The 23,899-nt window shown below is 43.9% G+C and overlaps 1 protein-coding gene across 1 annotated transcript in view; it reads right to left on the reverse strand.

Moving 5' to 3' along the window:
- CREB3L2 (cAMP responsive element binding protein 3 like 2) overlaps nt 1–23,899 on the reverse strand; it is a 119,800-nt gene that overhangs the window by 11,277 nt on the left and 84,624 nt on the right. The window contains exons 5-8 of the mRNA XM_077850066.1: nt 19,785–19,969; nt 17,469–17,615; nt 16,427–16,485; nt 15,042–15,110 (exon numbers count right to left, since the gene is read on the reverse strand). Coding sequence (XP_077706192.1) covers nt 15,042–15,110; nt 16,427–16,485; nt 17,469–17,615; nt 19,785–19,969 — 460 coding nt within the window. The remainder of the gene's footprint in view (nt 1–15,041; nt 15,111–16,426; nt 16,486–17,468; nt 17,616–19,784; nt 19,970–23,899) is intronic.

Raw genomic sequence — 23,899 nt, forward strand, 5'->3', positions numbered from 1 at the left:
TGGCGCTAAACTGCCGAGCCACCTGGGCTGCCCCCCCAAAATTATTTTTAAGTTGAAACAGAATAGAAAAGTAGGTACCAAGGGCTAGGGGTTGGGAGAACTAGGGAGAGGTTGGTAAAAGGATACAGACTTTCAGCTATGAGATGAATAAGGTCTGAGGATCTAATGTACAACATAATAACTATGCTCTGTAACACCGTAATGGATGACTGAAATTTGCTAAGAGAGTTGAACTAAAATGCACTCACTAGAAAATTAAAAGCAAAAAAGGTAAATATGTGAGATGACGGATGCATTAATTAACTCGATGCGAGGAATACTTTCACAATGCATGCATATATCAAATCATCATGTATACTTTATAAATAACAGATTTGTCAATTATACTTCGACGAAGCTGAGAAAAAAAAAGGGAAAAAAAGAGCTCATAACTAAATGATCACATAACGCAGCAAGTTTTTTCCTCTTCTCCCACCACTTCTCCCCCATTCTTATTTGCTAGCATAAGACTTCCAAGACTGGGTGCTAAGTGACCTCATGCATGCACCCACTTCCTGGGTGAGCATTCATGCTTGTAGACCTAAGAGGGGGCTGGCAGTAGCTTGTATTTTATTGACCACCATCTGTGGTGCTGTCCCCAAAGCCTTCACTGGGTTCTCCTTGCTGTCTTCTGGGATTCCCAGAGCAGATATACAGGTGAGCCCACAGAGAAGACTTGTACTTGACCAATGGGCCCAAACCCTTTTCTCTCACCATCTGGCCTCCTCCTGTGGCACTGATTAATGTTTTTACTGCCTGCCACACTATGGAAAGGGGCCTCCCAGTTTCCTAGCTTGCTGCTGAGAAGTCATGTCTTGAAGCAACAGCTGCCACTTTGGGTGGGAGGGTGGTGCACCTCAACTCCCACGGGACACTCCTGCAGCCTGAGCTAGCAGCCCGAGGTATTCAAGCCCAGCTGGGCTCTGTGCACCTCTCCATCCAGGCTTCGGTTAGACAGCAGCTTTCCAGATGTTAGCAAAGCTATCTCCCTTTGCTCCCAAGTCCTAAGGTGATTTTTTTTTAAATTTTTATTTATTTATGATAGTCACACAGAGAGAGAGAGAGAGAGAGAGAGAGAGAGGGAGAGACACAGGCAGAGGGAGAAGCAGGCTCCATGCACCGGGAGCCCGATGTGGGATTCGATCCCGGGTCTCCAGGATCGTGCCCTGGGCCAAAGGCAGGTGCCAAACTGCTGCGCCACCCAGGGATCCCCTAAGGTGACTTTTAAAGTGAAACCATTTCCATATTTTACCAACCAACCTTATTCACCCATGACCATCCTACACTTCCTCCCTGCCTGTTCTGGCTGCTTGCCCTGCCTTTACAGTGCAAAACACCAAACCAAACCAAACCAAAACACCACCACCAACAACAACAACAAAACAAACAAATTACTTGGAATCACTCCTTCCTTTAAATTTCTGGCTGAGAACACTAGGCCTGATACTCCCTTCCCTAGGCTGAAAAGTCTCCCAGAAGGCTCCTTTGCATCCCCTGAAAGCAGACCTCTAACATAACAGACACACTGAAACACCAGTGATAAAGTGTCTGAGCCTCAAGTTGAGATCTCTTGCTACCGGGACAAAGTGCTATGGGTTCGGAAGAAGAGCTGCTTAAGTCTGGCTGGGGGAGAAGGAAGGCTTGATGTTTTCCAGTTGTATGCGTTTACTTGGCATTCAGCAGCACATCTTCTCCAAACTCAAGATAATTATATTCTGAATCTACTGCAAATGAAAATAGTTGTTTAGGGCAGCTCTGGTGGCGCAGCGGTTTAGCACCGCCTACAGCCCAGGGTGTGATCCTGGAGACCCTGGATCGAGTCCCGCATTGGGCTCCCTGCATGGAGCCTGCTTCTCCCTCTGCCTCTCTCTCTCTCTGTGTCTCTCATGAATACATAAATAAAATCTTTAAAAAATTTTTTTAAAAAGAAAGAAAATAGTTGTTTAATGGTCCCTGATTTCTAACAGTTTATAATCCAACTCTTTGAGATGAGCAAACATGTAGTTTAAAAATATAATTTTTAGGGACACCTGGGTGGCTCAGCGGTTGAGTGTCTGCCTTTGGCTCAGGGTGTGATCCCCAAGTCCCGGGATCGAGTCCCACATCAGGCTTCCTGCATGGAGCCTGCTTCTCTCTCTGCCTATGTCTCTGTCTCTGTCTCTCTCTCTGTGTCTATCATGAATAAATAAATAAAACCTTTAATAATAAAAATAGAAATTTTAGCTTGAAATTTTGGTGGAAAGGAATAGTGACATAATGTGCTATTTGCTGCTGCTTCTCCTATTCAGATCAGTGAAGGTGAACTGAACTGATGGTGGAAATGATGACACTCTGAAGCCCATCAATCAGCAACTCCGAGTGATTTCACCCAAGGAAGGTGATTGAACTCATCCATCCCCAAATCTAAACAGATTTCTATGATCCAATCAAGTCTGGGACATTCATATATATTCATTCATTCAAGAGAAACACTCATTTTTGTCATAAGGAAAGGAAATTAACAGTAACTGAACATCCACTGATTGAGCTCTAGGAACTCTATACACTGAGATACTAAAAAACTGTCTCAAAGACATGTAACTAATACAAGCATCCATTCAAAAACTGGAAAGAACTCAAATACAGAAGCTAACCTTACACATAAAGGAGCTAGAGAAAAAACAACAAATAGATCCTACACCCAGCAGAAGAAGAGAGTTAATAAAGATTTGAGTAGAACTCAATGAAATCGAGACCAGAAGAACTGTGGAACAGATCAACAGAACCAGGAGTTGGTTCTTTGAAAGAATTAAGATAGATAAACCATTAGCCAGCCTTATTAAAAAGAAGAGAGAGAAGACTCAAATTAATAAAATCATGAATGAGAAAGGAGAGATCACTACCAACACCAAGGAAATACAAACAATTTTAAAAACATATTATGAACAGCTATATGCCAATAAATTAGGCAATCTAGAAGAAATGGATGCATTCCTGGAAAGCCACAAACTACCAAAACTGGAACAGGAAGAAATAGAAAACCTGAACAGGCCAATAACCAGGGAGGAAATTGAAGCAGTCATCAAAAACCTCCCAAGACACAAAAGTCCAGGGCCAGATGGCTTCCCAGGGGAATTCTATCAAACGTTTAAAGAAGAAATCATACCTATTCTACTAAAACTGTTTGGAAAGATAGAAAGAGATGGAGTACTTCCAAATTCGTTCTATGAGGCCAGCATCACCTTAATTCCAAAACCAGACAAAGACCCCACCCAAAAGGAGAATTATAGACCAATATCCCTGATGAACATGGATGCAAAAATTCTCAACAAGATACTAGCCAATAGGATCCAACAGTACATTAAGAAAATTATTCACCACGACCAAGTAGGATTTATCCCTGGGACACAAGGCTGGTTCAACACTCATAAAACAATCAGTGTGATTCATCATATCAGCAAGAGAAAAACCAAGAACCAGATGATCCTCTCATTAGATGCAGAGAAAGCATTTGACAAAATACAGCATCCATTCCTGATCAAAACTCTTCAGAGTGTAGGGATAGAGGGAACATTCCTCGACATCTTAAAAGCCATCTACGAAAAGCCCACAGCAAATATCATTTTCAATGGGGAAGCACTGGGAGCCTTTCCCCTAAGATCAGGAACAAGACAGGCATGTCCACTCTCACCACTGCTATTCAACATAGTACTGGAAGTCCTAGCCTCAGCAATCAGACAACAAAAAGACATTAAAGGCATTCAAATTGGCAAAGAAGAAGTCAAACTCTCCCTCTTCACCGATGACATGATACTCTACATAGAAAACCCAAAAGCCTCTACCCCAAGATTGCTAGAACTCATACAGCAATTTGGCAGCGTGGCAGGATACCAAATCAATGCCCAGAAGTCAGTGGCCTCTCTATACACTAACAATGAGACTGAAGAAAGAGAAATTAAGGAGTCAATCCCATTTACAATTGCACCCAAAAGCATAAGATACCTAGGAATAAACCTAACCAAAGAGGTAAAAGATCTATACCCTAAAAACTATAGAACACTTCTGAAAGAAACTGAGGAAGACACAAAGAGATGGAAAAATATTCCATGCTCATAGATTGGCAGAATTAATATTGTGAAAATGTCAATGTTACCCGGGGCAATTTACACGTTTAATGCAATCCCTATCAAAATACCATGGACTTTCTTCAGAGAGTTAGAACAAATTATTTTAAAATTTGTGTGGAATCAGAAAAGACCCCGAATAGCCAGGGGAATTTTAAAAAAGAAAACCATATCTGGGGGCATCACAATGCCAGATTTCAGGTTGTACTACAAAGCTGTGGTCATCAAGACAGTGTGGTACTGGCACAAAAACAGACACATAGATCAATGGAACAGAATAGAGAACCCTTAAGTGAACCCTGAACTTTATGGTCAACTAATATTCGATAAGGAGGAAAGACTATCCACTGGAAGAAAGACAGTCTCTTCAATAAATGGTGCTGGGAAAATTGGACATCCACATGCAGAAGAATGAAACTAGACCACTCTCTTGCACCATACACAAAGATAAACTCAAAATGGATGAAAAATCTAAATGTGAGACAAGATTCCATCAAAATCCTAGAGGAGAACACAGGTAACACCCTTTTTTAACTCGGCCACAGTAACTTCTTGCAAGATACATCCACAAAGGTAAAAGAAACAAAAGCAAAAATGAACTATTGGGACTTCATCAAGATAAGAAGCTTTTGCACAGCAAAGGATACAGTCAACAAAACTAAAAGACAACCTACAGAATGGGAGAAGATATTTGCAAATGACGTATCAGATGAAGGGCTAGTTTCCAAGATCTATAAAGAACTTATTAAACTCAACACCAAAGAAACAAACAATCCAATCATGAAATGGGCAAAAGACATGAACAGAAATCTCACAGAGGAAGACATAGACATGGCCAACATGCACATGAGAAAATGCTCTGCATCACTTGCCATCAGGGAAATACAAATCAAAACCACAATGAGATACCACCTCACACCAGTGAGAATGGGGCAAATTAACAAGGCAGGAAACCACAAATGTTGGAGAGGATGCGGAGAAAAGGGAACCCTCTTACACTGTTGGTGGGAATGTGAACTGGTGCAGCCACTCTGGAAAACTGTGTGGAGGTTCCTCAAAGAGTTAAAAATAGACCTGCCCTACGACCCAGCAATTGCACTGTTGGGGATTTACCCCAAAGATACAGATGCACTGAAACGCTGGGACACCTGCACCCCGGTGTTTGTAGCAGCAATGTCCATAATAGCTAAACTGTGGAAGGAGCCTCGGTGTCCATCGAAAGATGAAGGGATAAAGAAGATGTGGTTTATGTATACAATGGAATATTCCTCAGCCATTAGAAACAAGAAATACCCACCATTTGCTTCAACGTGGATGGAACTGGAGGGTATTATGCTGAGTGAAGCAAGTCAGTCGGAGAAGGACAAACATTATATGTTCTCATTCATTTGGGGAATATAAATAATAGTGAAAGGGAATAGAAGGGAAGGGAGAAGAAATGTGTGGGAAATATCAGAAAGGGAGACAGAACATAAAGACTCCTAACTCTGGGAAACGAACTAGGGGTGGTAGAAGGGGAGGGTGGTGGGGGGTGGGTGTGACTCGGTGACGGGCACTGAGGGGGGCACTTGACGGGATGAGCACTGGGTGTTATTCTGTATGTTGGTAAATTGAACACCAATAAAAAATAAATTTATTAAAAAAAATGACATGTAACTAGTAGGTTGAAAACCTATTACGTAAATAAAACCTGATTCTGTAGTTTCTGTGCTTTCCAATGCTCTACAACATGGTACCCAAGTTTATAACCTAATAGAATCAATAACCAAAATACCTCTTAGGTAGATTTCCCTTAAACCCAGTGAATTAACATCATATCAACAAAAGCTCGATGGAGAGATACATCCACCATTAGATAAGAAAAGGTTACTATGAGGGTGCCTGGGTGGCTCAGTCCGTTGAGCATCTGATTCTTGATTTCTGCTCAGGTCATGACCTCAGGGTCATGAGATCAAGCCTCACATTGGGCTCCATGCTAAGCTTAAGATTCTCTTTCTCTCTCTCTCCTTTCCCCTCTGTCCCTCCCCACCACACTGATTCTCAAGCTCTCTAAAAAGAAGGAAGGAAGGAAGGAAGGAAGGAAGGAAGGAAGGAAGGAAGGAAGGAAGGAAGGGAGGGAGGGAGGGAGGGAGGGAGGGAGGGAGGGAGGGAGGGAGGGAAAGGAAGGGAAGGGAGGGAGGGAGGGAAAAGAGAAAAAAGAAAAAGAAAAAGAAAAAGAAAAAGAAAAGAAAAGAAAAGAAAAGAAACAAGAAGAGAAGGAGAAAAGAGAAGGTTACTATCAACAGGGGCCAAGCCACAGATGGCAGAGCCACAATAAAAATCAGCCCAATGGCAAAGACATACATACTATAACAAAGTTTCCATGATAATGATACAAATAAAAACAATAAGGGCAAATGAATATTTATTTCCTGACACATCTCCAGGTATGCCAAAGATAAACTGCTATGTGACAGGTAAAAGAATCAAGGGTGCTCCTTGTGCCATGTCAGGTGTCTGAAGTCAAATCTGCACTTTGTTTAGGAAAGTGGAAACTATAAGACCTGTCGCTCTGTGAGACAGTAGAAGAGCAGACAGGATGGCTTAGGACTGGTGCATCTGCACCAGCGCAGGAGATTGGCTGAGTTCAGATCTTGATACCACTGTTGCATTACTTTAACCCAGTTATTTTGGTCCTGAGTTTAGGCGGCTAATCAAAGTTTATTCCTTTGACCTCATCAGCTCACAAAATAGTGAGAGAATCCCCCCCTCTTGGTGTCCTCTGGGCTTCTTAGAAGCAAAGCCACCTTTAGAGAGTGCTTGCTGTCTCTTTCCACTGATGACGGATGAAGCCAGCCCTTTCCAGGGCAGCCTGGGACCTCCTAACTGAAACACTGGTCAGAGATGATGTGCGATTCTCCCTGGAGCCACTGGGACAGATGCCACGGCCTGCAGCAGTGGGAGTGTGGATGACAGCTGTTACCCTGCTTGCACGAAGGGCTGGCTGAAGAAGAGACAGGCATCAGAAGAAATGGAAGAATTATTTTAAAACTACAGCTATAAAAAGCCACCCATAGGACAGACCCAACAGTGCATTCAAAGCCCAGTATAAACTTTCCCTTTATTACTGTATTTTAAATCATCAGTGACCGTGGCTAATTATGGCTTAATGAATTCGTGGGCTTCCGGGAGCAAGGTCTCAATTTAGAGAAAGGAGTACTCTTAGCAAACATTTATCTGGGCCAAGAGATTTTTCACAACTTGTTAAATTGGAGTATCCAATTCTTGATTGAAAATGTGGATTTTCTCTCGTGGTGAGATGTAAAAATAAACTTAGTGGCTGTCCTCATACACTTTCTTGCAAAAGAGCAGTCAAAGGCAGCTGCCAGCCTTGCCCAAAATAAAGTATCACCCTGGATCTCGGGAGGCATATCAAGAGAAATTGGGCAAAACATTCAAAAGTAGCCAGGAGGCCAAGACATACTCTTATAATAACTGGGAAATACATCAACAGCCTCATGGTTTTCTTTGTCTTTCACTTAATTTTGTATTCTACTGTTCCCTTTCTTTATGAGAGATGGCGGGGGGGTAGTGGGAAAAGGTCATAGAGTATTGCATGTTATACTTTTCAGGTATCTAATTTCCCACTGGAGTGACAAACCAGAACCCAGGAAAAATAATAAAGTGAGGGTTCCCAAATACTTGCTGTGCCAGAAGCTTCAAACCAGGAATTCAATAGACATACTTTCCATGAAATCTTATAACACGCCTTACTGAGAAATGGAACTAGCCAGGCTACAGTGTGTGGTGCACGTGTGTGTGTGTGTGTGTGTGTGTGTGCACATGTGTATGTGTGTATAAAGCACTCTCTGGATAAGTCAGACTCTTACAGAGATGCAGGAACTTTTTTTCATATCCTTACGTTACTTTCCAAAGTAACATAATATTTTCCAAATTCTCCATGATGAACCATGTGAACCATGATGAACCATGAGCTGTAAAGACACTTGGATTGCCACTGGTGTGCTTTTTTTTTTAAGATTTTATTTATCTATTCATGAGAGAGATAGAGGTAGAGAGAAGCAGACACACAGGCAGAGGGAGAAGCAGACTCCATGCAGGAGCCCAACGTGGAACTCGATCCTGGGACTCCAGGATCACGTCCTGAGCCAGAGGCAGATGCTCAACCACTGAGCTACCCAGGCGTCCCTGCACTGGTGTATTTTTTAATGAAACAATCAACTAGAACACATGGTATCAGAGGACATCATGCATAGTATATAAGCATTCATTTGTGAAACATTCATACTAGTTATGCATGTGATGTATACGTTCCTGTGGTATGTCTGGGTTACTACATAAAATGCAAAATGATTACAATCAAAAAAGTCTAAGTTTGGGCAGCCTGGGTGGCTCAGCGGTTTAGCGCTGCCTTCAGCCCAGGGCATGATCCTGGGGTCCCGGGATCGAGTCCCACACTGGGCTCCCTGCATGGAGCCTGCTTCTCCCTCTGCCTGTGTCTCTGCCCCTCTCTCTCTCTCACTCTCTCTCTCTCTTTCTTTCTGTATCTCATGAATAAATAAATAAAATCTTAAAAAAAAAAAAGTCTAAGTGTCACTTAGCTAGTGCACACGTGGAAAGCAGGTGGCTTTGTGATGGAAGAGCTAAGCATCCGTGTGCTTCTGAAGAAAAAAAAAAATATCCCACTTGAATCCCTTCCCACCCCATCTTGGTCTTTTAGAGTTTAGAGAAACTCTGAGGGTTAGGTCTTTTAGAAATTTAGAGAAATTTCTGAGGGTTAGAACAAGGGTGACCAGAAGCTAAAATATCTACCACAAAGTCCTGGGGTGGAGGTGGAGAGGTCCTGGGATACAGGGAATACAATTCAGAGTTCCACACGCTGCATAACAATAGTAAAGAGACTCACCAACCATCTCCAAGACTTTTCAAAACTGAAGTGTCACATACGCAAATAAATGACAGTCGCACTGCGCTAAAATACTAATTTTTGAATAGATCATTCAAAAATGATCTATTTGTCATCTTTTACTTAAGCTTTGAGGGTTGTTCATGGGGCTTTGGCTTAAATGGGAAAAAAAAAAAAAAAAAACAAGGATGAATTTTCTCCTCCTTCTTCCTGTGTAATCGCTGTGTCACAAAGGGTTGGTTTTGCAGGGACCAGAGGATACTTCTGAAATATTCTATTATCTCCTTGCCCAGGAACAGGAACAAGAGAGCTCTAGAATGTTCTCTGGGGCTGAGGAATGGCTGACTTAACCACAAAATTATATTAAAATGCCCTTCCAGTCTCTCTGGGGAACTTTGTCTAGTACCCAAAGATCCACTGAAGTCTGAAATATGTTCACGTAAAAAGAAAGCTTGTACTCTTCACACAACCAGAAGTTACAGAAAATGGAGAGATGAAAGTGAATTAAAGCCAGATAAAGTTCTGCAGAGGGGTAAGCTGCATCTTTTGCCAGTACTCTAGTGGCTTCTCTGTGGATGGCAGCAAGCAGGATCGGCAGCTACAGTCAGTCCACAGAGTAAAGGGGAACCTGTGGGAGAGGGTAATAGTGTATAGGGCAAATGGGCACAGCCTCAGGGGTCACGTGAACAAATGAGGAGAGGCAGAAAAAGGTGAAAGCCCAGGGCACTCAGCTGGAAAGACCTCTACCAGGAACTGTATATAGATTCAAAGAACAAGAAGAGTGGAGTTAGAGATTAGAGCTGAGAGGACCTGATACACCATGGAGGATTTCAGACACACACCAGCCAAGGTTCACAGTCCTGACACATCCCATCAGCTTAGGCCCTCTGGTGGCTTGGTGTACTTTTTGGAGAAGACGGGGTAGAGATCCACACAGGCCCTGGAGATAGGCCCAGGTGGTTGGGGCAGGGAATTCCAGAATCCCAGGTACCAGGGTGGGGTCTGGTGGGGTCTGAAGGGGTCCAGTGAGAGCACCACATGCAAGCATCGCGTTGGGCCTGCTGACTACTCTTCTCTTGGAGAGACATGTGGCCAGAAGGGAGCCAGAGCAGGGTCCTTGGAAACACAGGTCCAAAGCAAGGCCCTCTTCAGCAGGTTTAAGTTAGCCCCAAGCTGGGAAAAGGCAGTGGTCCTCGAGAGAGAAAGGGGCACAGCAAAAGAAAAATTAAGGTTTGGACCAATTTGAAAATTAAGTGGCTAAGGTCTAGTCCCTGTTCTAGCTCTAGATATCTGAATGACCTGAACCTCACTGGGGCTCAGTTTCCCCTTCTATAAAAGAAAGTGAGTAGAAGGCAAATTAGATGGTCTCTGCTAAGGAGCAATTCAAGTCAAAGCTCCCCCGGCTCCACACATCAGGGTGGGAGGAGAGGACCTGCAGCTCACAGCCCTACAGATGCAATAGAGCAAAATATGGAACAAGAGGAGCCAACTGAACTGCCAGCACTCAAAACTGCCGGGCTGGGCAGTGTGTGTGTGTCACCTGCACAGGATTTCTCTGGAATGGGACAAGGGCAGGCCTGTCCAGAGAGCCTGCAGCTTAGAGGGGTGAATGATGAGCACAGAAGAGCCAGCACAATCTTCTAGCAGCCACACACACACAATACACACACATACACACACACACACACACACGGACCTCGCCCAGACTTTGTAAGTGAAAATGTATTTCCTAATCGAGCGCAGGAAGACAGGCCCCCTGGGAAACTCTCATCTCTCATCTCACACATTTCTTGATGGCACGCAATTAGTGGATCACCTTAGCAGAGCAAGAGCGAAGGTGCTTTCACACTGTTTGGCTCTGCCCCAAGAGGCTCCCGGGTGAGCCTACAGAAGTGTTAGCAGCATTCTCTCCCATCCTCATCCTCTTGTAGCTTCCTGAGCTCAGATAAAAGGGTCTCTATACCTAGAAACCAACAATAAGCTCTGCTAGGTGGCTGCTGCTAAGTCTAGTGTAAACCAAAAGAGTCAGGATTGACTCATAATCTGAGAGCTCATTTTCATCTAGAGAGATGGAAAACTCCCCCGAGGGGCAGGGGGAGTAAAAATAGTCTTCCTTTAATTTGGCCAATGAGGATATATCCACTCACTTTTCCCACCCTGTCATGTCATAGGACACAATGGCTTCCAAAGGGCTCCCACCCCACTCTAGTGACACAGGATCCTGTTCATGTACAGCTGTCCTATGTCTGTCCAGCCTCCTCCAAAGGATAATAAAAAATGCTTATTTTTATTTGCATTTATTCTATGCAGAATTTACTCCCGGGCCATAAGTTTTTGTTTCTTCAGTTTCTCTAAGAAGCATGACCAGGAACACAAACAGAGGTGTGTGTTCACCAGGCCTAGTCTGTATTTAGTTCAAACACTGTGTCACTTACGCAATGTTATGTGACCAAAGGGACCAAAAGTTTCCCCTTGTGACATGGCCAAACCACCAACACCTTATGACAGGTGCAGGGTGGGAGATTACCAAGTTTACATTAGAGTCACTGCAGTTGGTGCCTTGTCCTCTGAGCAAGGTGAGGCCCTTGAGATGGGGTAGGCGCTGGAGGGAATGCAGACCCACCTTCCCCGCCTCAATGAGAACAGCACTGCTTTTATTTCTTGATCTCTCAGGCTAAAACATATTAAAAATTGCTTAGAAATTATGACCCCACGAGTCCCCTGATACGATCATCTGTGGGAAGACTAAGATCAGTCAAGTATCAGCCATCAGCACCACGAAAGAAGGGCTGTCTGCCAGGAGAGGTAAGTTTTGAAGAGGGAACACACACACAGGGTGGGCAAGGGGCAGCAAGGCACCAATATCATGAGGTAGGTTGTTTCTTCAGTGGAGGTTTCACTAGGCTAGATGCTGGAAAAAACTTCCACATGGTCCATGAAGAAGAAAAGAGGAAAATCATCATTGACTCTCTCAGGGAAGAACATATCTCTCAGATATGCTGACCCCAAGCTCAAATATGCCATATGTTCCCATAACTCATATCCTATAATAACAAATAGTGGGTTGAAATCACCATGGCCATTATTTATAAAGATGAAAATAACTGGCAAAACACAGATTGTTGTTACACAGAATCAGATGTACCTTATGTCAGTGTTCCTCACATGATAGCTCTTCATTAGAATCTGATAGAAATAAAGATTCTGTAGAAATACACAGGTACAGGAGTGGGCTGAGGTAACCTCCAAAAATGGTTCTCTACTGCTGGACCCAGAAAACCCTACAAAATCATACAAGTCAAGAGGTTCAAATCTTCGTGTTCACTTTAAGAACACACATCAAACAGCCCAGGCCATCAAGGGTATGCATATCTGAAAAGCCACCACGTATCAGAAAGATGTCACTTTGCAGAAGCAGTGTGTGCCATTCCGTCGCTACAATGGTGGAGTTGGTAGGTGCACAGGCCAAACAGTGGGGCTGGACACAGGGTCGGTGTCCCAAGAAGAGTGCTGAATTTTTACTGCACATGCTTAAAAATGCAGAGAGTAATGCTGAACTTAAGGGTTTAGATGTAGATTCTCTGGTCATTGAGCACATCCAGGTGAGCAAAGCCCCCAAGATGCAACGTAGAATTTACAGGGCTCATGGCCGGATTAACCCATACATGAGCCACATCGAGATGATTCTTACTGAAAAAAAGCAGATTGTTCCTAAACCAGAAGAGGAGGTTGCACAGAAGAAAATGATATCCCAGAAGAAACTGAAGAAACAAAAACTTATGGCTCAGGAGTAAATTCTGCATAGAATAAATGCAAATAAAAATAAAAACAACAACAAAAAGAAAAACACAGATACGGAAATATGTCCAGAGTATTCTGTTAAGCAGAGAAAGTTCCTAACAAAAGAAGATGCATATATGCACAAATACATATGTATAAAATATTACAAAGTATAAACATTTCTGAGTGAAAAGATTGCAATTTTTTTCTTTTTTAACTGTAGTTTCTGATTTTTTTTCTGCAATGAAAAATATATTACATATGTGGGGTTCTTTTAAGTTAAAAAGTATAGGGGTTCCTGGGTGGCTCATTTGGTTAAGCGCCTGCCTTGGGCTCAGGTCATGACCCCAGGGTCCTGGGATCCAGCCCCATGTATGGCTCCCTGCTCCAAAGGAGTTGATTCCCCCCCCCCCCCCGCTCCTACCCCCTCTCTGCTTGTCCTCACTCTCTGTCTCTTAAATAAATCAATAAAATCTTAAAAAAAAATAAAAAAAGATACAGCACAGTCAGCCTAGAGAGGGGAGGAGAGGCCTTTCTCAGGATGGGGGCAGCAGAACCCTTCTAATGCCAAGCACCCTGCTCCCCAGCACAGCCTGTACTGCACCTCTGCTGCCCCCGTGCGGTTTGGGGAAGACCTGGCACCCAGAGCCTAAGGAGGAAACCTGAACCAGACTCCAAGGTTATCTTGGACAAATTCTTCTTTCCCCTTTCACCACTTCATGGTGCGCATTTGTCCCACTCATGAACATGGGACATGGGGCTTCTGCAGCAGCACGTGCCAAGGTGGGCATTCAGGATGCTAACAAGATGGATACAGACTCTGGCAGGGGTTCAGGACCCAGAGATCCACTATGGCAGGAGAGAAGGTGGAGGTAAGACGGGGCCCAGCCTCTGGAGTCGAATATCCACAGGCAACCATGAAACCAGAATCCTAAGGCGGTACTGGAAACTGTCTCCTTTGCCGCAGAGGCTTGAGGTGCGAGCACACAGAGCTGGTAGTTGCACTTATTTCTGCCACCTGTCTGTGGAGCACCTCAGGTGACCGCCCTCGGCCTGCTATTTGAGCATAGACATTCCCAGAAATGCAGAGGGAAGCCCAGTGGGCTTGTCCAGTGTTCCCAACGACGGTAGTTTTAACTCATGAGTAGGAAAGCCTGCTGCCTGGGAATCAAACCGTGAAGATGGGAGCCAAATTTAATGTTATTATCAAATGACAGGCAAGTGGACTTAACCTTAATAACTGCAAAATCATTATTAAGCATTAACGCTAAGCCTTAAATGAACAATATTTTTCTTATCTAAAAATCTATTCTTCTCTACTTGAATTGTCAGCTCTATAACAACTAAGGGCGACAGGATCCCTTGACTAATGAACATTTTAATTTTTAAAGTATAAGTAGGCACTGTGTACACACACACACACACACACACACACACACATTCTGGATTAAATTCCCCACCCTTTAACCCTGTATCTTAACTCCTTTTTCCTAACTCTATGCCTCAACCTCTCTTGCATATGATGCAGGATAACGTTCATTATGCTTCTCCTATTCTAAGGCTGCAGAGCCAGATGGCCTGCATGACCTTGGGCAAACCACCTACCATTCTGAGTCTCAGTGATCTCCTCTATAGAATGAGGATATTAATAGGACCTCTTCCTAGGGCTGTTGGAAGGTTAAATGAGTTAATATCTGTGATGTGCTGAAAACAGTACCTGGCAAGAAAGTGCTAGAAGAGCCCATTAACTCACTCTGTCCCATAGTTATTTTTAAAAGTAGCCTTGAAATGTAATTAATTAATTTTTATAAAGAGCAATTTAAAAAACAAACCTGGTTTCTTCTTTTCTTCTCACTAATAGCCACCATTTGTTACCAAAGTTGGGTGACGATGAAGTGGCCAGTCCCTCCCTGCCCACCTCTAAAGTTGAGTGTCATTTTCAGGAGAATCAAACTTATCAGCCTTATTCTCCAAGCTTTCTCCCATCTATTTGAGGAAAAGTAAAGAGAACACACATGCGTGTGTGAGTGTGTGTACAAGGGCATGTGTGTGGATAAGGTAAGTGGATCACAGTCGCCCAGAGCCCCTGGGCACAACCATACTTTCAGTGTGATCTCTTCCACTTCCCTCCCGCTCTGGTCCTGGACCTGCCCCCTCTTGTCCCCACCTTCCATCAGGCAGTTTGAGCAGCATCTCACTCTAGCGACACTCACCTGTTGGTATTCTCCAGAACCTCTACTTTCTTCCGAAGCTCCAAGTTCTCCGTTGAACAAGACTCCACCCTATAGGGGAGTGAGAAAGAAGAAAATTAGTTGTATTTTGAGCAAATGCCAAGCTGGGAGCTAGAGTGGAGGAAGATGGGGCTCACAGAAGGAGGACTGGGCATCAGCTACTCTAGAGAGGTGAGAGAGAGAGCCTAGCCAGCCTAGGTCAGGAAGAAGGGTAAAAAGACAAAAGAAAAAAAAAAAAAAAAAAAGAGATGAGTAACACATGCCTCAGGTACGGAAAATGAATAGGGATGGGACACAATGTAAAGTCCTCCTAGAGTGTTCCAAACTTGATTCCTCTCACCTGCCCTATTGCTCTCAATGCCCATCATTCACCTCCCTCATACTATAGGAGCCTGGATGCTGCCAGTTGGATTCACGCCCAGAAAGACTAACAGGAGACTTGCTTGGGGCAAGAGGGGAAGACAAAAACCCAGCCCCTCAAGACAAGGAATCCAGCTGCAGGAGCGTGCATGCCCGGAAGAGGCAAGAGAGGCCATCTTGACCCTGGAAGCCTACAGCAAATAATGGAACAGAGTGGGACCACTTAATGGAAAATTATCAGTATCGAAAGTAGGATGCAGAGACACCAATTTTCAATAGCAAAGTCAAGAGCCAGCCAGAATGTTCCAGAATGTTCTGTTCTTCTCTGCAGACCCACAGGAAGATTCATTTCTGGACTCCATTTCCATCTTAAGTGATACTCCTTTGTCAGCTGGAGAACTATATTCTAAGGCCAATATGGAAATTGTATTTCAATCATGTTTTTTTAACAGCCCTCCTGAGATTTTGGGCTATTTAGAAGAACAAAAGGTGCCTTCCAGTGTTTTTGTGGGAAGTCACTAGCCAGTGGCGTGAATTATAGTGGCTAGAAAGTAAGTAATGCCAGCCCGACTTTCTGCACTGCCTACGTGCTTTCTCTAGGATGTGAGGGATGTGGCCAAAGAGACTGATTAATCAGCCCCGGTCCTTTCAGCCGAAACAGTGCCTCTCCTCTGAGGAAAGCTCCAGGAATGTGAACGAATGTTAATATTTGCACTTGTTTGAAAGGAGACCTTCAAGGACTTGCTTCCGTTAGAAACGGTGTGGTCCAAATGCCTAAGATTGAGTGTACTTTTTACTTCTGGCCCTATTTATAAAGCTTCCCCCCACCCCAGCCCCGCCCCCAAAAGCCACTAGGTGGCAGGCAGCACACAGCTGATGAACCAACGGGCTCTGACGGTGGCCAGAATGAACTTCACTGGCTTCTCGGGGAAAGCAGATGCTTTGCGCACACCCATTTCCCTATGTCTATCACCCAATAAACACACCCAGTTTCGCAGGAGGCTTACTTTTTCTCCAAGCTGTCCATGTATTCTTTCTTCTTTCTTCTACTCTCCTGGGCAGAAATCTGAGATATAAGGGGAGAAAGAGAGATTAACCTCCTGCTCTGTCAGTATGTCAGTTACGAGTAAATTGAAGAGAGGAGTCTGTTGGTGCAGAAATCACCAGAGCTCCCCCTCATTTTTGTGGCCCCTCTTCATTTACTTAACCTGCTGGCTCATCTGTGAGTCACTTCTTCTGACCTCCCTGGTTTCAACCAGCCTGTGTTGTCACCAGGTCCCATCAAACTGGGCCCCGTGTGGGAAGCATGGCAGGCCTGAGTCAGAACAGAACATGTGGTTCACAAGCCATCTATATGGTCTTAGATAAATGATTTCAACTCCATGGGGCTCAGTTGGCTCAACTTAACATATAAACGAAGATAGTTGGGCTCAGTCATACATAATCCTCTACTGCTTCTGTACATGGGCCAAGAGTCATAACTGACCTCTTTTTCTTCCTTTTCCTGCCACCTTCCTTCTGGTCTGCCTGTGCCCGAGCCATGCCCTGGGGCCTCACCAGCTCTGATCTGCACTGTAGGGGCCTAGGGCTAAAGAGACTCCTCAATCCAGGCATAGAACAGTGGACAATAGAATTTTTTTTTTAATAAAAAAACCCAGTGAAAAGTTAAACAAGCACCCATACTGCATTTATATTTATTTATAAATTATATACACACTCACTAGAAGGAAATAATGTATATATTATAAAACAGAAACTAAAAAGGCTAAGATTAAAAAAAATTAATGGGAGTTCTGATGTTTTCCTCTCAGCCCCAAATGGATCCCCTCAGGCACCAAGGAGTATGCACACCCAGTTTGGGATCCACTGACCCAGAGGATGGGCAAAGGGACCAGAGAAACACAGTGATCAGTGTTCCAGTTCCCTGCTGGGGAGCTCTCCATGGCTCCATGGGACGGGCCAGTGTTGGCCACAGGGAAGGGGGCAGTGGGAGCACACAGCCTGGTCATGGTCTCTGCTCCTAGAAGCACCTAGATTTGAAGGGGTCACCTTGTTCTTGATTTTCCTCCGAATTTTCTTCAGAGCCTTCTCCTCTGATTTTGTTAGAGGCAATTTGGTGGGGATGGGATAGCCCTCGGCGATCAGGGTCCTCTTCTCCTCTTCAGTCAGAACCAGTGGGCCTGATCCTTGCAGTTTCTGTGCCGAACAAGGAGCAGTAAAGGGTCAAAGCGGGGCAACTGGGCACACTGAAGAAACTTGCAAACATCTGAGAGAAAATGATGCTCATCTGCTTTGGGTGAGAAACGAGTAGTTGGAAATGGAAGCAAAGATGGAGAACACTCATGTGTTCTCATGTGTTACACCCGAGGATTATCACTCAAGGGAAAGGGTAAAGAAACCTCCACCCCTCAGTTCTCAGAAAGTACACCACTGGCTAACACATCAAAGGTAAAATTACAGGAGTCATTTCCCACATCTCCCAAGATTGCATGGCCTTGGAGTGATGGCGGATTCACTTGGAGCTCTGTTTGTGAAAGAGTTTCCTTGTTCTCCTGAAAACACAACTTTGCAAGATGCTCGCCTCACACCAAGGGTCACTTCTTTCCCCCACTGACAGCTCAGGGGCCAGGGTTCCCAGAAATACACCTGCAGGTACATCCCATGGAGGTCTCTGGCTTGAGGACAGTCCTGGATTGTTCATCATCAGTGAAGATGAGAACTGTAGCTCATCCCATTCAGCCCATAAAAAAATGATGTATTTATGTAGTCAAACAAGCTGAGCGCCAACTGTGTATGAGGCCCATGTTAAATGTCAAACACTCAAAACAAACTGCCTCTCTCAAGCTATAGCTTGTGATCAAGACTAAGACTGAATTAACACCTATTAAAAGCTGAGGGCAATTACGTGCTATGCTGTAATATCAACTCAAGGTGCACTCAAAATCCAGGGAAAGAGACACACGAGTGTGTGTGACAAGCAAAGCCTTAGGGTAGGAGAGGAGAATTGCACTGGGCCTTTTGAAAAGACGGGGATGACTTACATAGAGGAGGGCATTCCACGCAAAAGGCAGTATTCTGAAAAGCACTTAAAGATGCTACTCTGCCTAGAATGTAGAAGAAGTTCTTGAAACAGTGAAGAGTCAGGGCACCTAATACAGAGTAGAAGCATTAGGGCTTGATACTAAGAGCCAATTGAGCAACACAACACGCTGTGGAGGTGTGATATTGGGAGGATTTCCTCCATAAATATGTAGACTGGACTGATTGTAGGAGGACTCACAGATAATAAGGATGAAAGCTATTCTAGTTACCAAAGGGGTAAGGAGTTGAGTTAGAGTTAATTCCCTCATCCTTGGTAATGGTGAAAGAAACAAACATGGTCACAGATCGAGAACTTTGTGAGACACACTGAATTTAAATTGCCAAAAATATATTAATTGAGAGATGGTTCTTACGGAACTCTTAAACATCTCACCTCATTCAAATTTTCTCTATGTGATATAAATTCAATAAGGATGATTATAATTTTATCATTTTTCAGATTTCACAGAAATCAACGAACACCTCAGAACAGTAAAATGTTAAGTATCTGTCCCTATTTTTATCTGGGAATAGGTGCCCTTATATACGTGAGGGATGAATGATGACTCATGCTTTCTAACCTGAGTCTCTAGATTAGGAGTTGGACCACAGACAAAAAAAGTTTAAACTATATTGTTGAGCTTTTGACCTCAAAACATTTGATCTCAAAGTTTAAAGATCATCAAATATTGTCTATTTGAAAAATAAGCTATTTCCTGTTGTAGGCCATAGGACCATCCAAACTGCTGGCAATATTTGTGACATGACTTTGAGGAGGAAGGGAACACAACATTTTTACTATTTGTGCTTCTGGTGATGTCAGAGAAACATAGGAGTAATAACTGAAGGAGGAAAAGGAGGAGAATTGTGTTAGCATGGTAAGGTTATAGGCAAGTCTTAAAAAATGTTCTTTAAGGAGAGCCTGGGTGGCTCAAGGGTTAAGTGTCTGCCCTTGGCTCAGGTCATGATCCTGGGGTCCTGGGATGGAGTCCTGCATTAGGCTCCCCGCAGAGAGCTTGCTTCTCCCTCTGCCTATGCCTTTGCCTCTCTCTCTCTCTCTCTCTCTCTCTGTGTCTCTCATAAATAAATAAATAAACATTTTTTAAAAAGAAAAAAAAAGTTCTTTAAGATGGTTATCACTGGTTTTAGCAATTAAGCCTACAATTGTCTTCCAAGAACAGAAGTCCAGCAGCCTTGAAGAGCACCTATTCCTAGTGAAGTTCCAAGTGACCAGAGGGAAAGGACTGGTGTCCAGAGCTGCAGATGGGGTTCTAGAATACTCACGTGAGGCGCTGTGAGGAGAGGAGAGTTGGACAGGGCAGAGGGGGCCCGTGCCACAGCTCTGGCCGGGCTGTGGGTCTGAGGCAGGCTGAAGGGGTGCAGGCGGGGGTTGGGGCTCAGGCTGCCCTCTGAGTCACTGCTGTGGCTGCTGGGAGGGGTGGGAGGTAAGTGCAGGTGTTCCACGGAGGCTGAGGGAAAGAAAGTGGATGGCATCTATCAGACAGCAACGAAGCAGAACTTGGGGGTGACTCAACAACTGTACATCCACATAGCGCAACTCAGGTCAGCTGAACAAAGAAAGGGATGAGGGTTCTGCGTGTGCAGATATGGAAAGATCTCCAACATCTATTGCTCAGGGCGGGGGCGGGGGGGGAGCATCCAAGTGCAGACCAGCGTATAAAGTAGCCTTCCTTTTGTATGAAAAAGGAGAGGAGGACAATACAGACTCATATTTGATTGTCTCTGCATAAAGAAACACTGGGAAATATATAAGATACTGATAAAATCATGACCTCATGGGAGTTGGGGTGGGGAATTAGAGTAGACGGTGGTAGTGCCAGCACAGCTTCTCACTGTGTTCACTTCGTATCATTTATATAGCTTGACTCATCAGCAATGTTCATGTATTAGGTCCTTGAAAAAAAAATCAGCAGAACCTGGGGCCCACGAGGTTTCCCCATGGCTGCTTTGAGAAAAGCTCATTTGTTTCCAAAGGAATGTGCATGGTAGGGCCTGCGGGCAAGATGCCAGGCATTCTTCCTTCAGAAAATACTAAAGCCATCTGTAGATAGGTAGGTAGGCACTGGAAAAGAAATCTGTGTGTGTGTGTGTGTGTGTGTGTGTGTGTGTGTGTGTGTGTGTGTTGGGGGCCTTTCTGCTCCATAGTCCCCTAGCATCTGAAAGCCCACCTCTTGCCTCTCCTCGGGGGGTCCCAGACATGCTGTCTGCTGGAGCGTGGGCCTCAGTCGGTGTGACCAATCACACATCTCCAGGGCAGCAGGGATGGGCTCCAGAAGGGAGAATTCACTGAGTTCGACCTTTCTGACAAAAGAACTCTGCTTTCTCTGGTCTCCGTTCTATTCCCACCAAGCCCAAATGCCTTGAGAGCCGGCCACTGCCAGCGAGCCAAGGGGCGTAAACTTTGGGTAAGCCTTTCTCCCCACACCCCTCCGGGGACCCAGAACAACAGAGCCCTCAGTGGCACAGCTCAGCCAGAGAAGTGCTATGAGTGGGGAGGGCCTTCTGAGGTACCACTGACCTATGAGATACCACCCAGAGCTGCCTTTGGTGGTGACAAGCGGTAACTAGGTGGCTCTCTCTCTCTCTTGAAATACCTGAATATCCAAGATAACAGGTAATGTGCCTCTCAGCCACCCTTCCTGCCACCCTCCCCGCTATTCACAGCAGAGTTCTTCTCTCTTTCTTTTCTCTCTCTCTCTCTAACTATAACCTTCTCTTTCTCTTTTTCTAACATAGTGCCTTGCACTATGCTACCCTTTATCTCTGGCAAAGTCTTGCCAGAGAGCTCCCTAGGTTTTTTAGTGTCTCTGGGTACTCTCAAAGCTGAAGAATATTCTAGAATAATCCTGCATCTCCCCACTGCCAACATCCCTGCCGGCAGTCCTGGGGCCTCACATATGTGTCCACCTAGAAAGACTCCTGAGAGTGTCAACCAAAGAGTCCAATGACTTAAACGAAGAGGCTGTTGGACCGAGGTGGCTCTAATGCCGTGTGGCCTACGTGAGCAAACCAAAATCTACGCCTCTAGATGCATCAAGGTTACCAAATTGAAACCTAAGGACAACCAATCACAAAGAGCCAACAAGGCTTTACACCTTGGCCAATCAATAATTTCCTGACTTTGCTTTGGCAAAGTAGAAAAGTCTCTCCCTGAGCTTCCCGTTGGTGAAACACTCCTAACCACATCTGCTTTGGCACTGTCAACGTGAATACATTTTCACTCAAATAAACTCCTAAAACAAAATTTTAATATGTCTCCGCTTATCTTTTAACAATGGTGGAAAAAAAAAAAAAAACCCAAGAGCAAAATGTATTAGGGGCTCCCACTGTCCGCCACACTATGCTGTTCAATTCCAGAGAACCAGCCAAGTGTGCCTAGAGCTTACTCGTCCCGTTCACATAGCACCGTCCAAATTAACCTAATATTTTTCTCCTTTCCAGGTAGAAGGTGCTCCACAAAAAAAAAACAGAAATGGCATGACAGGAAAGGTGAGGGAAACTCAAGTCCCCTCTTTCCTACTTATTAAGAGCTACTGACCTGGCTCTCGATGGCTCAGTGTCAGATTTCTAAATATCATTTGAAATGCCAGTTTCAGATTACTTAAAAGGTCTGGGAACAACAAGCTACTTTGCCTAGAAGCTCCACTGCATACAAGGATATTGAATTTCCCCCTCTCTGTTTATCTAGGATAACGAGGAAGGACTGCCCGCCACTTACTTTACTGTGAATGTTTCTCCTCCAGTGATCCCAGCATCTGAGGCCACTAGGGGCTTCATTGTTATAGTTGGGACACTTTCTGAAGCATATTGCAACATAAACTAAAAGACTAATATGTGTAGCTTTCATGAAAATGAAAGGAATTACTTTAGAACAGTATATAAACTGAAAGACACCAATGGAGAACACTCAGTGGAAAGAAATATTGTCTCTATATATGGATTCTAGTCAACATTGTTCATTTTAAGAATGTAATCATTTCTTACTGATAATAAAGGCAAATACTAACCCTGATTAAATTGTCACAGACAAAACCCTGAATTTGTTTCTAGTGGAATGAAGAAGGTTATGCTTTCATGAGAACTATTCATTTGTAACACCCATAGATTAAGTATACACAGAAGCCTTTTCTATGACAATTGCACAGACGAATTTCTTATTTGTTGACCACACTAATGAACTGTCCTTCTAACCTTGTCCCAAAGACATAGATGAAAAGGAAGATGATGGCAGGTCCAAAGGCACAGAATTAAAAGCACAAGGCCCCTGCAGGGATGTCTCAGTTAAAAAAAAGGCAAAGAAAGCTTCCTTCGACTCTATGACATTTGAGGATCAGTGTTCAGGATTCCTAATTATGGGCTTTGTTCAAGAACAGGAGGGAGAAGTCAGAAAGAAACTGACATAGAGGGGCACTTGGGTGGCTCAATGGTTGAGCATCTGCCTTCAGCTCAGTTGAGATCCAGGGTCCTGGGATCCAGTCCCACACTGGGCTCCACACGGGGAGCCTGCTTCCCCCTCTGCCTATGTCCCTCCCTCCCTCCCTCCCTCCCTTCTTTCCTCCCTTCCTTCCTTCCTTCCTTTCTTTTTTTCACTTCCTTTCTCTGGATGTCTCTCGTGAATAAATAAATCAATTCTTAAGAAAGAGAGAAAGGAAGAGAAGGAGAAAGAAAGAAAGAGAGAGAGAGAGAGAGAGAGAGAGAGAGAAAGAAAGAAAGAAAGAAAGAAGAAAGAGAGAGAGAGAGAGAGAAAGAAAGAAAGAAAGAAAGAAAGAAAGAAAGAAAGAAAGAAAGAAAGAAAGAAAGAAAGAAAGAAAGAAAGAAAGAAAGAAAGAAAGAAAGAAAGAAAGAAAGAAACTGACACAGAGAAGGAAAAGCGAAAAGTGTGACAACTTTGAATATGACATTACTTTGTTATAAATGGATGGCAAGACGCCCAGTGAGATGCATGAACTAATTATAAATAATGAAGAGTCTCCTTACAACTACTGTCATCTAAAATTAACATTTAAAAACTCTGAACGACCAAATTGTGAATTTACAAAGAGTTTAGACTAGAGTTGCTTCAAACAGGCAAGGCAAAGTGCCTCTATGCATGTTTGTTTATCTGCCTCTACTGATCACCACCGCAGCACAGGGAACCAGGCTTGATTCACACGTTCACACCCAGAAGGGCAGCACTTGCCTTGTGCATCAGCAACCAAGTCATAGCTGACTATGAAGGTTTTGAAAACAAAACAAAACAAAACAAAACAAAACAAAACAAAACAAAAAAAACCCACCTCTGCTAGGAGTAAAAGTAAAACAAAAGATTTAGCATAAAAGCCTGAAGCATAGACATATTTAGAGAAAAGATTTAAGCATATACATATACGGGAAATTAA

The sequence above is a fragment of the Canis aureus genome, chromosome 15, assembly GCF_053574225.1.
Source record: "Canis aureus isolate CA01 chromosome 15, VMU_Caureus_v.1.0, whole genome shotgun sequence".
Taxonomy (NCBI): Eukaryota; Metazoa; Chordata; class Mammalia; order Carnivora; family Canidae; genus Canis; species Canis aureus.